The following is a 17,854-nucleotide window of genomic DNA, read 5'->3' as shown; positions in this document are numbered from 1 at the left end:
GACTGGCTGAGACGAATGAGGCGTTCAGGTGCCCTCGGAATATCGTGTTCCTCCACGGTGACTTGACGGTGTGCACAAGTCACGGGTTCGAGTCCTGCTCGAGACTTTCTAAGTGTAGTTTGTTTGCATGTTCTTTCTATGCTTGCATGTTTTTTTCCCCCCAGGTTACTTCTTTTCCGTATCTAAGGCCCAAAGGCAAAAAATAAATAAAAATCAAACAAAACTTAAAGAGAATCCTAAACTATAATATCAGAGCAAAGACGATGTGTTAAAACAAAGAAAACATTTCTAATAAAGAAAAGAACAGTTATTTTCAAGGGTGGGAAACAAAGCAAAAAAGATCTAAAATAAATGTATTCCGTGAACAATAAACTCTTTTTCAATTTTCTATAGAGCAGGGTTCCTCAATTCCGGGCTTCGAGGGCCCGTGTCCTGCACATTTTAGCTCTCTCCCAGCTTCAGCACACCTTAACCTGATGTTAATGTCATCATCAAGCTTGTAAAAAAGCAAAGTAACGTGCCCCTTACTGCTTTCAGGTGTGTTGCAACTGGGGGAAACCTAAAACATCCAGGACACCGACCCTCGAGGCCCGGAATTGAGGACCCCTGCTATAGAGCAATGAAATGATAATAAGTCATCCGTCCATCACAGTGCAAACACATTGCATGAGTGAAATATCACAAAAATCTATTTCTCACACAAACCTAATTGTTCATAACGTTATTTAATCATCAAGGTTTTTCAAAATACGCCACGGGCTACCTCAGTTGGTAGAGCATGAGACTTGCAATATCAAGGTAGTGGGTTCATGTCCCACGCCAGGCGCCACCTTCCTGTGGGCTCACCACCCACAGGAAAGGTTCTTAATCGGTGCAATGTGATCTGGGTGACAGTGCTCAGACTGCCACCCCTGCCACCTGGAAACGTATAAGCGGGAGAAAATGGATGGATGGATGGATTTTCAAAATCCTAGAGCTGCATAACTTCTCTTGCAAACTCCTTTTCTCATCCCGTGTTTGTTTTGAGTGGTTTTTGTATCAGGTGAATAACCTCAACATCTTGGGCAATGATAGCTTTAGAATCGCAAACAGGCCTTGAAACTTCAATGATCCATCCAACACCTACGCACTGTATGCACACAATCCTCCAGTGTAATGAGACTTCCGTAAAAGGACTATTCACAATGGAACAAAAATACTTTCTCTCTGATAAATAGAACTGACTTTAAAAAAAAAAAATGGGAAAAGTGGATTTAATTTTCTTTAAAAGAATAGTATCCCACTTTCCTGAGACTGCACAACTGCGGACAACCTACTTAATTTAATTAAATCTTTTTGTGTTTGTTTTTGAAAGACACTTGAAAACAGCTGGAGCCTGCCTGTTCTTTCTCACCCTCTTCTATAATAAGAAGGAATATGAATTAGCACCTGTGTTTTTGTTCACAGTCAATTTATATATCATGACATCACGAGGTCATGTACATTTGTCAGGAACAGGTCAACTCTCTGCACACAAACTCACTGCACTTCCACTCAACTCACTGCACTCCACCAACTCATTGCACATCAACATGTCAACTCACTGCACATTTTTATCAAAGCATAATTAAGAACATAAAAAGAGCAGTATTTTTTCCAAAGTACTAAAAACGTAGCAAAGCAGTTACTTGGGCAAAAAAATTGTTTTTTTAGAAAAAGCCCGGGGTCAGTCACGTGATACGTTTTTACCACAGTTAAATATTTTAACTGATGAGACACAGATACAGTTTCAAACACAGGACCCATTGACCATGTAAATGTGGTCTTTTGGAAAACAAATAAACAAAAATCGCAGATACTTAAACCTGATGTTGTTATTTTACAATGGTGAGTCTTACAGGGTTAAAAATTTGTGCCTATAAAGTTCAAACTTGAATGAGATCCTGGTTGTCACAATTTTAGTACCTTAAGAATTTTAGCAAATGGCATTATATCCTTCCTGACTATAATTGTTCTCTCTCTCTCTCTCTCTCTCTCTCTCTATATGTGTGTGTGTGTGTGTGTGTGTGTGTGTGTGTGTGTGTGTGTGTGTGTGTGTGTGTGTGTGTGTGTGTATTATACTACTACAAAATAGTATATTTAATAGATGTCTGTTGTATTGTTGAACAAATGTATCTTTTCTGCACCAGAACAGCAAAACAGATTACAAAACTGACAATCCCTCAGTTTATAACACAAATAGCAATGGAACACAAACCTATATTTATTCAGCAATGCATTCAACACATGAATACATCTCTTCAGGAACACATTTGAACCTGCTGACCCCAACTACCAGAGGCTATGAACCACCTATACAGTGAGCACACAGGGACTTTTGCCCTCTCTGTAAATTTAACTTTACGTGTCACTGTGTGGTTTGGAGAACGTTCCCATTTTTAAATGTGTGTTCAACCTGTGTAGCAGGGTTGGGTTTATTTTTACATTAAAGGGTGATGTGATTTCCACGTTATTGCCCTGGAGGTTAGATGTGAGAATTCCGGCGGGGTGTCAAAAGTCACTGATCCTCTCCTTCACAGCTGGCGGCTCTATTAACACTGTAGTGCTAAATGATGGTGGGATGAGAGATCTGTCGACACATGTCTCGCTCAGAGTGACTACAGCAAACAAACTGGAGGAAACATCCTGTTTACCAGCTTTGAAAAGCTATGTGACGACGGCTTCTGAGCTGATCAGTTCACTTGTATACCTTTTTTACCACAAGAGGGCAGATGAGGAGACTTTTGCACCATGACAGGAAGTCACTTGATCACACAGAAAAGTTTCTGTTCACAGTATAGTCATCTACTCCATAAACAAAACTAATCATGTGAAAATGCAGTTTATGCAATCAATCCATTTTTGGCTGAAGCAGAAGTGTAGATAGTCAGCAAACCCAAGCAAACAACCCCCCCCCCCCCCCACTCTTTGTCATGCCGATTCAGTTCATTGGTTTTGGCTACAACTCACAGGGTAAAGTTCAAATCAACGGATCAAATGTAGTGTAGGAACAGATCCATGCTGCAATGTAGATGTTTTGTCATAATTCAGGCTGTGGGTTAAAATGTAGGAGGGATCACTCAGAGTTCAGACAGATCACACACAATATATATAGAGGCTAATAGATATGATGGTATTTCAAAGACAAATAGCAGGACTGCACTTCTATTCCTAAAAGCCAAAGCAAACAAAAGAAGCACAAATTGTCACAAATTCTCTCTATTTCTGATCGATAACAGTGTTTCTCAATCCTGTTCCCCAGACATCTGAAGCATGCCTCGCTCAGGACGGGGGTTACACGAGAGGCAGGTGGCACAACAGTCTGGCTGCCAAAAGCAGCTGTTTGTCGCACACAAATGGTGTTTTATGTGACGCAACAGCACAATGACACGTCTTTGTTTTGCAGCCGACTCACAAATGTTCCCAATTCATCTGTACTTCGACTGTGGATAGATAGATAGATAGATAGATAGATAGATAGATAGATAGATAGATAGATAGATAGATAGATAGATAGATAGATAGATAGATAGATAGATAGATAGATAGATAGATAGATAGATAGATAGATAGATAGATAGATAGATAGATAGTGTAATGTGTAATGATACTAATATATTTAGTACCATTTGTACTATTTTACTACAATGTATGTCTTTTTCAATACTGGTAGTTTGCATGAATACATTTTTAAGGATCTAAAATCCTGTTCACTTGAAAACTCCTCCTCTTCTTATCCCTTGTTTGCTTTGAGTGATTTTAGTTCCCGTATCAGGGTGAATAACCTCAGCATCTTGGGCAATGATAGCTTTAGAATTGCAAACAGGCCTTGAAACTTCAATGATCCATCCAACACCTACGCACTCCAAACAGTTTTCAAGTGGTTAATGAAACCTCAATGTCACCAACATGTTTACACGTCATCAGTTTTTTGTGAACGAGCAATCTGGATTTATTTTATTTTATTTTATTTTATTTTATTTTATTTTATTTTATTTTATTTTATTTTATTTTATTTTATTTTATTTTATTTTATTTTATTTTATTTTAATTTAATTTAATTTAATTTAATCATTGACAAAAGAAAAGAGAAAAATAAAACAATACAATACAATCTTGAAACAAAACAAAACTTTTCAAAGATATGAATGATATGAAGGGAGCAGAAGGAAGTATGAATTGATATAATCTTCTCCTTTATATCACACAATCAAATAAAAACAGACAACAAAATGAAGATGGGGTCAAAGAGTCATCAAGATTCCACTGTATATTTTCCCATCCCATTGCATTTGTACTTTGTAATTGTGAATAATCCATTCAACAGTAGAGCCATTCAGTCATGTATTGTCCAATACTAAATGTGAAATATATAAATAGTAAATATGAATATATGTAAACAAATGTCACTGGCATGGGCCAAGTCACTTTTTACTATCACAAAAGGCTTTTTGTAACATGATTTTTTTTTTTAAAGCACCCTTCCAGGGGGCAAATGACCTTAAAGCATGTTTTTTCTGAAATTTCAAACCTTTTATTTTAATCAAAATCGGAGGTTCCAGTGCTCATAAGTTTTAAAACACATGTTCTTGGAGAAGAAACATCAGTTATCATACAATAAAGCACATCAACAAAAGACATGACAACATGATAGCCGATGGCTAATTTCAGCACATCTGAACCACTTCTTTCATTTGAACATCTAAAATCTCCTCAACAGATACAAACTGAGCCAGAGCGTCCTCTGTGTTCAAAACATTTGTGGCGTGACTTATAACATTGTGTGTATTTTGTAATTCAAATCACTTTAGAGACTACCATTAAAACTCGAGGTAAAATAATTATATCCAGGTTTGTTTTTTTTTTTTGTTTTTTTTTTCTGTTGTCATGTCTCAAAACGTGTCCGATCTAATCCAAATAGTACAAAATGTCTAAGACATGTGCTCAACATTAATAAACGGCATTATCTATAGGGCACAGTCTTCAGGACAGTAAATGGCTGCAGAGCCTCATAAACAGCAAAGATAAATTCTCCTATCTACACTGACAAGTGGCAGCATGTCGGCTGACAGAAACTGGTGAGTTTACATCACCGAATACGTCCATCGTTTAATGCAAGAGCGAGTTGAGAGTGAGTGAATTGCCATGAATTAAAACAACTGTGCGTTGCCTGGATTGTACTCCTCTGGGTTATTTGAGTTCAGGGCGGATTGTTCCTTGCTTTGTTTTCCTCGGGGCGGCGCCGGGCCCGCGGGGACGCTCTGCGAGCCCGGCGTCGCTCCAGATATCAAGTTAAAGCAGGAGTGACCTCGGCAGATGTCACGTTGCAAAACCGCCTCGTTAAGGTGAAGAAGACTTCTTAGATCTGAGAAAACTAGTGAGGGCGCCACACTGTTGCTCACAGCTGAGATAACCTCCCCTGCTGGTCCGAGGACCGTGCTCTATCGCAGAGGCAGCTGGAACAATGACGTGCCCTCTGACCCCCCCCCCAGCCACGGCCTGATCAAATGGTGGATTTGCTGATTAAATATTTATCGGCTTCGGGCAATCCACTCTACATCTGTTTGTAAATGTGAATCATCAGCAAAGTCAAGCGTCAACAAATCACATCATGTTTGTCTGTGGATTTCTGGGGGCTTTACCCCAAATGAAAGCCACAATAAAGGAGAAATCGTTTCGAAACCGTGCTTGTTTGAATATTTTATGGCCCTACAGTGAATAAAACTTTAGTTCAAATACGACACAAATTTTTAGAAGAGGCGTGGAAATATGAGAAGGGCATGAGCCAACCAGCAAACACTCTGGACGCTGCAGATCCAACAGATTTTCAGGTGTTGTCATGAGATTGGTCGTGTCTTCAGTTGGGCTCAGCATCCAGAATCTTCTCATACAGAACAGTGACGGAGAGCGTCTTGATCCCCACCGCGGAAAAGTCCTGCTCTGAATGGCAGCAGGAGCATGTGTGGTTTCCAAACACTGATAACAGTCTGGATGATGTCTTTCCTCTTACGCTGGAGGACACCACGTACACACAAACAAGAGAGGAACAACAAACCAAACTGAAATATTTATCCTCTCTGGGATGTTCCTTTTTTTTTTCTCTTCTTCTTCTTGTTAACCCAGTCATGTTACTGACCTGCTGCCGATTGGCCTTGTTAAATGATACACCAGGTGTTTTCTTTAATGTTGCACAAGTTATTCCCAATTTTGTAATCGATTGTATTTAGCAGTTACCTCCGAGGACGTAGTGACCTGATGTTTTGCACATCGTCTTATTATTGTGGAGTGGTGACACATTAGCGGGTCGGTCAGAAAGTGAGCGGAAGATGTTTTATAATGTGGTTTACAGAAGTTATTGAAAGAAGAAACATGAGCTTTCAAAAAACAAAACAAAAAAAAAACAATCAACCTGCTGAATTGGAAAAAAAATATTCAGTGAGTAATTGTATTCACTATTTCATTGTTAACTTGTTATGGCCAAAAGCAGTGACACCTCATGTTATTAATTCACGGGTTTATCACCAGTCGACGCATATTCTCATTTATGCAGGTGGGAGGCATCTCAATGCAAACTGAATGACGTGAACTGGACTTGTTGGTATGTCGTCGAAGATGTTTCACTCCTTGTCCGAGAGGCTTCTTCAGTTTATGCTGTTCACACATGAAACCACTTGGATAAGAGGTAAACGTCATCAGTGCAGTGGACCTCAATCTGCATTGGGAGGCTTTATCAAGTATCGTTCAAAACACCCGCTTTTAGCAATACACATCTTTTCATACTAGATGAACACAGAATTCTTTTTATTACAATAAAAAAAAAACTACGTTTCCTTTGTATTATTTCCATTGATTGATTGGCTTGAACGATTTGCACATATAATAATATATTAATCTGGCCTTTAAAAAGAGGTCTTGAAAAGTGAGTTTTCTCATGTATGTTCTTAGCTTTTTCTTCTATATTTTTCTTGTTTGTTTGTTTTTTAAAACATGATAATTAATCAGTATTTCCTATACTGCAAACTCAGCAGCCGTGTTGCCAACAGGGAGTTCTCAAGTCCTATTGATAACAGTTATGACGGCAGTAATCTCGATAGAAGGCCCAGCGTGGAGGATGAATCAATGCGGTGCAACGTAAGCGGTCTCAAAGGTTGCTTTTCCAGATAAGATTCCTTCTTCTGACACGGCCTGTTTTGTCGCTGGTCAGCAGCTCTCTGAGCCGCTGATATGTATAGAACGCTCTTATCTCACGGGCCGGGGCAAATGCCTCCGGGAACCCTGGACGGCCACGAAATGGGACGTGTGCTGTAATCTGTTCAGCCTTTGACTGGAAAACTTGGCTCTAATGATTAGTTTCATTATTCATCAGTTTGAATCAATCAGTGGCGCTCACGAAGATGACGAACGGCTGGAGCTGATGAAGCCGTGAAGCGTTGCAGAAGACGGTGTCATCGGGGTCGGCTCGGACTCTGACTGTAAAAAGTGACAGTGGACAGACAAAAACAGAAAAGGAATGGCAATTTGGCTTTGAAGCGGTCAAATTAAATCCACGAGAAAAAGTTTATTATCCATCAGATGCATTCAGTTTGTAATATTTGAAAGTGTAAATGACATGTTGATGGGACAGTATCAGTCAATGGATCAACTGACCTTTGACTTCGTGTTTTTGGACTGTCGGAGTTTAATATAGTTCTTGAGGAAAACTCACATGTGCACTGGGAAAACATAAAAACTCGATTGAGGCCAGAATACGCATGTGACACATAAAACCACATCAGTGCATTTGTAGACGTCGATGAACATAATTGCCCCTCAGAGGTGAATAAAGTAATTCTGACGAACACCCAAAAAACAATCACAACATAAAGCTAAAGTAAAAATATTGTGTTTTTAAGTTTAAATATCAATATTCTTGTTTGCATTTCCAGAAGACTCTTTCCATGATTTTGGAGTGTCCATTAAATCGAAGGTAGTCTTTAGTGCTGCATCAACAAAACAAAATAATTTAATTGTTCATAGTGATGAGCTGAAATGACATCAGCTGATAACTGATGATGATGATGATGATGATAGCAATATTTGATAGTCATACATAATACCCAACAGCTGGCTATTACTGGCTGAAGATGACATTTATTAACTTGCACCCCGTAACCCACTCTGCAGAAACCTGCGGCATGCTTCATTTATAGCATCTGTCGTTCTCATGTCCGTGCCGGTCGGGAGCCTGAAACTGCAAATAGAAATGAAACAGAACAATCCTTCGGTGTCTGTTTTAAAGAGTTCATACTACAATCATTCCCATTCTTTGAATCGCGTCTAGCCGTAACAAAGTCCAGCGGTGATGGTACAACAAACAAACAACACTCTTTGACCCATTAATCGTCGTACACTCATACACACGGGTGACGAATGTGTTTATTCATGGATAAGTCACTCCTGGTACTTTGCTGATTGCTGCACAGTGTTACATACATCGTTGTGTTTTAGTTTAAGCACAATTTAAGGACTTAAGACTTTTGTCAGAGAGCCGATTTCATCAAGTCACTGTCCTCTGTTTACTCTTGTTTGTTCTTGGCAGCTCTCCGGTTGGGAGCTAGCAGTATAAATAAAATGTCCTGTTCTAGATACTGTACCTCGTACTACCGTGGTAACCAAGTATATCTTTACACAGGAGTCGAAGACATTTTGGCTTTCTTATACCTGCTTGTATTTTAGTCCATTTATTTTCTAAACTCCATTAATACCATCATCATCCTGCTTTTTTACCTCTCAACTGCTAGATATACGTCATAAAACACACTCTTACCATTGTAATATTCACACTTCCACACTAATTTCACCATTTCTGTATTCTGTCTTCACATTGAGCTGACCTCTCTTTGCCTTTAATGTCAGTTACAGGGGAAGTTTGCACGAATCTGACAAAGACAAACCGGTTCAAAGTTTCATGAGTGTGCCTGATAGTGTAATTCTGTGGCCGTGTATCTTGCTGTGTGATGTGTCTCCCAGCAGGGTGACCGTTGAACTCTCAACCCAGCACCCCCCCCCCCCCCCCCCCTTCCCCCCCACACACACACACACCATCCCTGCTGATGGAGGTGGGTGAGGGGTTGAGGTCCACCTCCACGAAGACACACAGCCGTCACGGCTCCCTCTCTCACCCCCCCGTCCCCGCATGGACTCACCCCTTGCTGGGGCACTATAAAGAGGCCTGCTCTCATCAGTGTTCCTCAGTCTCGTCACCAACTCCACCAGGTAAGAGCAGCAGCAGCAGCAGCAGCACACAGCAGCGACAGAAACTTGGGTGGTTGAGGAAAAAGAGAGAAAGACTTGTTGTTGTTTTTTTCGCTACAAGTTTAATCTTCAGTGAAGTTGTATTGATTTCTCTTTGAAAAGCATTTAAACATTTGTTTTTATGGTGTGACTTTAAAACAAGAGCAGATATTCTCTTCTAAAGAGATACCTGTACATTTGAGAGTCTCTCGATTGATAGTCTGTGAATCCTGATGGCTAATTTGTTAAATCTGACTTGCATCTCGCTGCAAAACCTGAAGCAGGATTACGTGTCAGTTCAGAGCTTATCTTCGTAAACTGCTTCTTTAATCTTCCCAGATTAAGGGCTCTTTTAATAGACAGCCATATGTTTACTGCAGACTCCTCTTGGCCAGTTCAGGGATGAGTGTGCTTTAAGAGGATGTGTTAAGACATTCTTAATTATAAGGTTTTTAAGCCTGCTTTTGGTGAGGGGGGGTTCATAAATCATTAGAGGGATGGATTCACATTTTTCTTTTCATTATTATGCCTAAATTTGCTGACTGAAAAACAACAATTCCCTTGTTTTCCACTCCAGACCCACCACCATGAAATTCGTGGCTCTCGCTCTCGCCCTTTTGCTGGCTGTCGGTGAGTTTTGAACACAGCCTTCATGGAGAAATAATTCTACCTGTACATGCACCTTCTTTTTCTTTTTCTTTTCTTTTTTTAACCGAACAGTTTGCTCCCTTCACATCTCAGGCTCCCAGGCCGCTTCCCTGCAGGCTGATGCACCCTCACAGCTGCAGCACATCCGCTCTGTGGTGGATTTGTACCTGACTCAGGTGAAGGAGGGCACCAAGAGAGCTCTGGACAAGCTCGATGGCACCCCATACAGCGAGCATAAGTAAGCATATCTGAAGTTGCATCAGGCAGTCCAATTCTGTGCAACCTTGGTCACAGTTCATTCAAATCTCTGTCAGTTCTTGATTTATCAACTACATGTATTTTTAATCTTTATTCTCACGGCAATTTTTTTTCTTCTCCCAGGTCCATGATTGCTCAGCGCTTGGACGATCTGCACAATCAGTTGAAGGTTGCCCAGCAGTCTGTCGCCCCCATGACCGACAGCGTGGTGAAAACCCTCGTAGATGCCACTGCCGAAGTGCGTTCCAGCATCATGGCTGATATTGATATCCTGAAGGGTCAGCTTGAGCCTAAGACCACCGAGCTGAGGGCAGTCTTGGATAGGCACTTCCAAGATTACCGCACCCAGATGGAGCCCATCATGAAAGAGTACATGGATAAGCACAACACCGAGATGGAAGCCATGAGGATCAGGATGCAGCCCGTGATGGATGAGCTCCGCACCAAGGTGGAAACCAACGTGGAAGAGACCAAGGCCGTCCTTCTCCCCATGGTGGAGACCGTGCGCGCTAAGATCTCTGAGCGTCTGGAGACTCTGAGGGAAATGGCCACCCCCTACGTTGAGGAATACAAGGATCAAGCCAGACAGGCCTACAGCCAGGTTGGGAACATCAATGCCGAGCAGATGGAGAAACTGAGGGAGAAGATCACACCCCTGGCTGAGGATGTCAAGCTGAAGCTGCAAGCCATGTTCGAGGCCGTCAGTGCTGCTTTCATCAAGAACTAAATCCTCTCTAACATGTTCTTGTAACTAACCTCAGCTTCTGTTGTAGATTGTTCTGTCTCTCTATACATTCCTTTCTTCCTCACAAAACGTTCACCTCCACGAACGAGGCCATTTCCTGATTGATCTATGGAATGGCGGGACTCTCAATCTCTCGTCCACAAAAAAAAAAAAACAACCTCCTTCATGCAAACATGTTCAAGCACATGCAAGCACACAGACAGTCACCACAAAGAAACACACACACAGCACACACATGCTTTGCTCTCGTGTCACCACCAGATGTTGTTATTTTGTGTAGGAACTGTATGTGAAATATCAGGAGTGCTTTACTCCGTGTAACAACGCTTGTCTGATGTGAAACAGTGCTTTGAAGAAATACAGCTCAATAAACATCTGACTGTTTATACCACAACGCTGTCTGACATATTCTCCTTTTTCTTTTCTTCGTGACTCTTCAAACTTGTTGATACAACACAGTTAACTTCAAGCCATAAATCCACGCCAACAAACCCAAAGCGAGCAAAAACCTTTCCAAGTGACCCTGAGCTTTATGACGGTAACAGTTCTCCTGGGGAGGAAAGCAGTTAATCAGCGTCATTGATGTGTTTCTAATAGTAATAAACTGTTTCTCAGCATTATTCAGAATGTGCTTCCCAAGCAAAATGAGAAGCAGAATGAAAATACATCAAATAACAATTTAAAACAGTCGAAACAGAATATAGTTACATATAATACATACATAAAGATGTTTTTAGGAGGTGATTGTTAATTGAATATATAAAGAGTGTGTGGAGTGGAGCTGAAATGTTGTGTTTCATTGCATGGTGGTTGCACAAAAGTACTGGATATTACAATTCAGTAGATTTTGTTTCACAGGAGTAAAAAGCTAAACAGCCTGGGACGTCAAACTGCCAAAACTGACCTGCCAATGGACTGACATTGCAAAGAAAACATCTTGATATATTAACTAGGGTGGCAGTGTTCTTTTAAGAAGAGCGGACATAAAAACTGGCTTTATCATAAGCACTACTGAGAGGCTGAATGTAATGCAAGGATCGACAGCTTTTCTTCCCACTGTCCAAAAACGTGCATATGAGGTTAATTGCTGACTTTAAGTTGAGTATCCTGCCCTCGCCCATAGTTAGCTGGGATTGGCTCCAGCGCCCTGCAAACCTGCACAGGATAAAGCGGTATACCTATGGATGGCTTGACGTTAGTTAAAATGTCCCTGGTGCATGTCTTTTTCTTACAAAAATATTTTTTTTTTCAGTTTTTCTCAAAATATATAATCAGATCTTTATAATGTACTTCTTTGCCCTAAAACAGGGTTATTTGCAGATCATTATGCTGTCAGTTCGGCTCACTCACAGATCAAATTGGGCTGTGTAAACCCCCTGAAATAAATTAAATAGGTTTGACAACCTGGTCAAAGCTTATTGCAATGAATGCATGAATTCTAGTTTTCTCAGCTTGCAATCTGGTTTCAGATCCTGGAGATTCTGTGAAAACAAGCTGGAAAATTGTCTGTGATATGATTATCAAGCTCGAAAAGAGAAGTGCTGAGTCGAAGCATGAAGGATGCAGGAGTGACATGTTGTTGTTAGGAATAAATCCTAATTCATTGTCTTGATTATTTATTATATGTGTGTATTACTGAACCCCTCGGGTCACATCACATAGACACCCAGAACACTTTGGGTCGTCATTGATCATGAAGGTAGAATATCTATTTTTAGATACTGGCAAAACTTCAAATACAGAACATTGCCGTCATTTCTTCAGTTACAGTCTTCTTCATTCATGAATATCCAATATTATTGGTACAACCGCCTCCAGTTAAGACTGATAGCACATCCGATATTTCTGCCTTTGCCACTAAGAGCTGTGATTAATGACTTGATCAACAAAGAACTGGTGTATTGACAAAGATAAGTCTGGTTGTTCTTTATTAGAGAAAATGCTTTATTTCCTGCCTCAGGGCTGAAAGCGATCAACACCAGCCCATCATAGCCCAGAGGGGGGGGGGGGGGGGGGCTGCTTCAACACAGAGTTACCAGACAAACTTCAGCTATCAGAATCACATGTGTACTTGCTTTTAGCACTACCAATATTTGTGTGTTGGTTGTGAAACACACACACACACACACACACACACACACACACACACACACACACACACACACACACACACACACACACACACACACACACACACTGCAAACACAGTGAAGGAATTAAGTTAAATTTATATTATGTGACGCAACATGAAATGTTTACACCAAACACTTACTCTTAAACAAAAGTACTAATATCTTCGATGTAATAAAAGACACTCCAATTAGTAAGGTGCTGAAAATCTGCTCTATGAATAATATAAGCAGTTTGTTGCTGTCTCCGTCTGTCCACACCCAGTAACACCAGGCTGATTAGGTTGTTATTAATGTTGTGAAGGTTGGTCGAGACAAGCCCCACTTCAGGCTTGAGGCTATAGCAAAACAATAGAGCAGAAATTTCTCCACAAACATCACTGCATGTGTGTATGTGGATGTGATTAGTGCATGTCACAGGCTCTGTGGGTATGGTAATGGATGAGTTCGGCCTGGAGGTCCCCAGTGAGCTTCTTGGTGTATAAAACCAGCATGTTTTGGGCCACAAGCACTGATTTGTGTGGATCCACCACAGCACCCTATGGTGGGATTTTCTTCTTAGACGTCAGTTCGGGGTTACAAAGCAAAGCCGTGGAGTTGCGTCTCATTTTGACTGATACAGGAAGAGGGCTGAACACCGCTCCCCGAGGAGGAAACAAAACTACGTTTACATCATCAACCGTGAAGACACTGGAAGAATGAATGGTAGGTGCTTAATTGCACTATGATGCTGTGAGATTTGGTGTTTATTTTCAAAAGTTGTCCAAATTCTGGTCCAATGTGAGTGGCTGTATGTTGGCTTCCAAAATGTCCATCTTATGCATCTTGAAAGACACATTCAGGGTTATTTCTTGTAAATAGCTAATTCTATTGTAGGATGGTAGAACTAAGTAGTCTGAGCTTACAGAAATCCAAATAGAAATCGATTTCATTTTCTTGTTGGAAATTAGTTTGACATTTCCCTGCAGATTTTTGTTTGTACAGATTGAATATAAAGGTGTTGATTTATGCCTCAAAAGGTAACAACAACACGATCAATTCTATGAAAGTTTGAAAACTATATCACGAAAGGAATATAAGTACAACAAAGATATACTGTATTTATTAACATTTAAAAAAAGAAAAAGTATGAATAAATGGGACAGTCCAATATCCCTGTGGTATTATCATGAGAATAAATACATGGCAAGTAAAGATTTCAAAGCCAATCAAATCCAGGTAGACAACACATGTAAGCGTGGAACACACAACACTACATTTTCTGAAAGAAAGTCGAAAAGCTGAGCTGAGGTACTGCGGCTTTTCACCTCATAAAACTATGAAGTGAAGAATTGAATTCAAAATATATTTAACATATCACTTTGCCATCCTTTAATGGGCCATATACTTTCACAGTGGAATTCCGGGAAATTCTAAAGGCTCAAAAAGACTCAAAAAATAAAAAGCAATACAGTCAGGTGAAGAGGGATGAGCAGTAAAATCCTCCAGTCTCAGCAGTTCAACAACTCTCAAGCAAAAGTTTTAGATAAAGACAACACAGAAGGCTGAATAAGTATCTAATACCTCACACATCAACATAAATCAACTCTGAGTCGTGTCCATACACAGACTGAAGTGTCATTGAAGTACCAGCTCTGGCTTTCACCTCATCGAATGCTTCGAGTCACCATGGGGCCCATGCTGTCTTCTGTCACACTTGCTGTTTGACTTCAGGCCAGAATTACCTTGAAAGTAACCTTGGACTGACGTTGTACTAAGTTGTACCCGTACCTGGAAGACAGGAGGCAGAACGCCTGCCGGCTATACACACTAACCCAGTTTTCACCATCTATGTCAAGGCGACTCGACCCATTACGATTACCTGGGTAAAACTGTATATTCACCCCCACGAAGTTACGCGATACATGTTACTTTAATTGGTAATATAGTTCCTGTTTCAATCTGAAGAAACAATGATCCATGAAAGGAAACTGCATTTTCTGTTACGGTTTCTTCAGTATGTAACCATGACGTCAACGATGGTGACAACATTTTTCTTTATTTCTTCATCACGTTTTTATTCTACTTCACCAAGACTAATGAATTTAAAGTCAAAGGTTTTTATGGAAAAAAACCCCAAACAAATAAAGAACTGCAAATATAGTGTTGTAGACAGAGATGCTTAAATTAAGCTGTAAAAGCATGTAATGTTGCATCATTTTAAGTCTTGACCTTGTTTGCAGGAACTCAGGATGGAATCTTGGCTGCAGCAGGAAGTCATACGTTGTAAAAACTAACCGACTCTACACTTACGTGTTGCCGAGTCACCACACATGAGCTGAATAGAAACAAATAACACACACTATGACGATTACGGGCGAAATATGTATTATTTTTTTTTAAATAAGAGAAAGAGTTGACACCTCTCCTTTTGTCCCATCAGAGCTTCATCTTCCTCAGAGCTGTGACTTATCGATGCCCTGCTGTTCAGACGGGGGGTCGCTGCTGTGCTCCAAGGCCCCCCAGGTCAGCGGGGTCAGAGTTCAGCTGGAGATGCAGGCACTGTGGCAGCAGTTTGACCAGCTGGGCACAGAGATGATCGTGACCAAAGCTGGAAGGTGATGCAAGCACTATTTTTTTTTATTTACATGTGTTCACAGATGTCCTCTTGAATTGTACATGTTTCCAACCCGCAGGAGGATGTTTCCGACGTTTCAAGTGCGAATCTCAGGAATGGATCCTTCTGCTGAATATGTGCTGCTTATGGACTTCATCTCTGTTGATGACAAAAGATACAGGTCTGAGAAGTGTAAAGAGTTCTTCACGTTAATATTGGATATAATATATGGTTTATATATTGTGTGTGCGTGTGTGTGTGTGTGTGTGTGTGTGTGTGTGTGTGTGTGTGTGTGTGTGTGTGTGTGTGTGTGTGTGTGTGTGTGTGTGTGTGTGTGTGTGTGTGTGTGTGTGTGTGTGTGTGTGTGTGTGTGTGTCAGATATTCCTTCCACAGCTCATCCTGGCTGGTTGCAGGGCGGGCAGACGTAGCAGCACCCAGCAGGATGCACTTCCATCCAGACTCTCCGGCACGCGGGGCCCAGTGGATGAAGCAAACCGTGTCCTTCGACACCTTGAAGCTCACCAACAACCTGCTGGATGATAACGGACATGTCAGTCAATGTCTTTAAAGTTCCCGTGGAAGACTGTATGAACATGCTTTTGTTTTTTGTTTTTAGTCCTACTCATTTTCACCCCTGTTTCCCATTTCTCAGATGATATTAAACTCCATGCACCGCTACCAGCCGCGCTTCCACGTGGTGTACGCAGATCCAGCACCCAACAGTCATTTAAATGCACACAGGAACTTTTGCTCCTTCTCATTCAAAGAGACTCAGTTCATGGCCGTCACTGCTTATCAGAACCACCGGGTGGGAAACTGACACGTCATGTGGCTTTGTCGATCGTTACCATCACAGCTCACATGATTTATAGTGAGTAACGTCTTTGCTTTCACAGATTACACAGCTAAAAATTGCGAGCAACCCCTTTGCTAAAGGCTTCAGGACACCAGACCCCCAGACTTGGTGAGTGTGGTGGCTATGCATACAGAGTCCGTCTGTGAGAGGCCGTTGTTTTTTCCTTGTTTGGCTTGAAGAAATCGTGACGAGATCATTGTACGTCTGTTTCCCCGTTATCAGCTGGTAAAAAGTGATAATGCAGATGTCTTAGTGATAACAAATCTCTGACCTTTGAATACAGACAAGGTTCATATTGTACACGGCGGGTTATAGTCCATGTATTATAAAACTGCATTTATTGCATAAATGAGGAATTGTACATGGGTATTTCACGCTTGTGTGGCTACATGCAGTATTTGTGCAGGGAAGATGCCTATATTCAAGTGTGGATGCATATTCATTACTGTTGTGAGGATGTTGGGAGTGGTGATATCTAGGGTTCTGATGGATGCCAATTTTTGTCTGTTTGATTCCCAATAGGAAAACATGAAAAAAACACATATGTGGGGCGCAAAACTATTCTTTTTGTGTACACATATTTAGTCAGTCTAAAGAAGACCAATTAGAAATATAAAATAGGCTTTGGAATGGGGTGTAACCCAGATTAAGCTTGATAAATAAATAAAAAAAAGCAATAGTATCTTAACCTTTAAATTCGGATGCATGGATGGGATGAGGTTTAACTTAGGTCAAAATCAGAGAGTAATGTGCGTGCGTGTGTGTGTGTGTGTGTGTGTGTGTGTGTGTGTGTGTGTGTGTGTGTGTGTGTGTGTGTGTGTGTGTGTGTGTGTGTGTGTGTAGGGTGGGTAAAGGCAACCCACTGGCTGCATGGTGTCCACCAGAGGGCAGAGCTGAGCCTCTCAATAACACACCTGCAGAGATGACTTGTGCCTCAAAGACTTCAGTCGGTGAGAAATTACTATTAAGATTTATACGATTTCATTCAAGAGGCCATTTAGTTTCTGATCAGTTCGACCAGAATGAAATAGTTTTTCACCGGAGAGAAAACTTGAAATGAAAGCCCTCTCAAAAGCAATTTGACCCTCGTGCTTATCATTTTTATGAATCATGGCTCAAATGGTTTGAAGTAGATCAATCAACATTAATCAATTTCATCCTTACAACAATCATTTTCTATTGTTTTTCAGGACAGCAGGGTCCAGACCCAATGATGGTTGAACTGCTCCATCATAGTAAAGACTCTGCGGGACTTACCATGGAGACTAAAGATGGTAGCAGTTTATTTGTCCCCACCTCCATCCTCCATCCCCCACCATACTGGGAGTGT

The 17,854-nt window shown here is 40.9% G+C and overlaps 1 protein-coding gene across 1 annotated transcript; it reads left to right on the top strand.

The window, feature by feature from the left end:
* Positions 1-9,122: 9,122 nt before the first annotated feature.
* Positions 9,123-11,159, top strand: LOC308107571 (uncharacterized protein). The gene is made up of 4 exons (XM_080459973.1): positions 9,123-9,273; positions 9,869-9,921; positions 10,033-10,177; positions 10,321-11,159. Exons 2-4 carry the CDS (start codon positions 9,879-9,881, stop codon positions 10,922-10,924), a joined length of 792 nt encoding a protein of 263 aa, XP_080316099.1. The 5' UTR covers positions 9,123-9,273; positions 9,869-9,878; the 3' UTR covers positions 10,925-11,159.
* Positions 11,160-17,854: the final 6,695 nt, after the last annotated feature.

Source organism: Lipophrys pholis (assembly GCF_963383615.2).
Source record: "Lipophrys pholis genome assembly, chromosome: 3".
In the NCBI taxonomy this organism is placed as follows: Eukaryota; Metazoa; Chordata; class Actinopteri; order Blenniiformes; family Blenniidae; genus Lipophrys; species Lipophrys pholis.
This window is presented reverse-complemented; position numbering and strand designations above follow the sequence as displayed.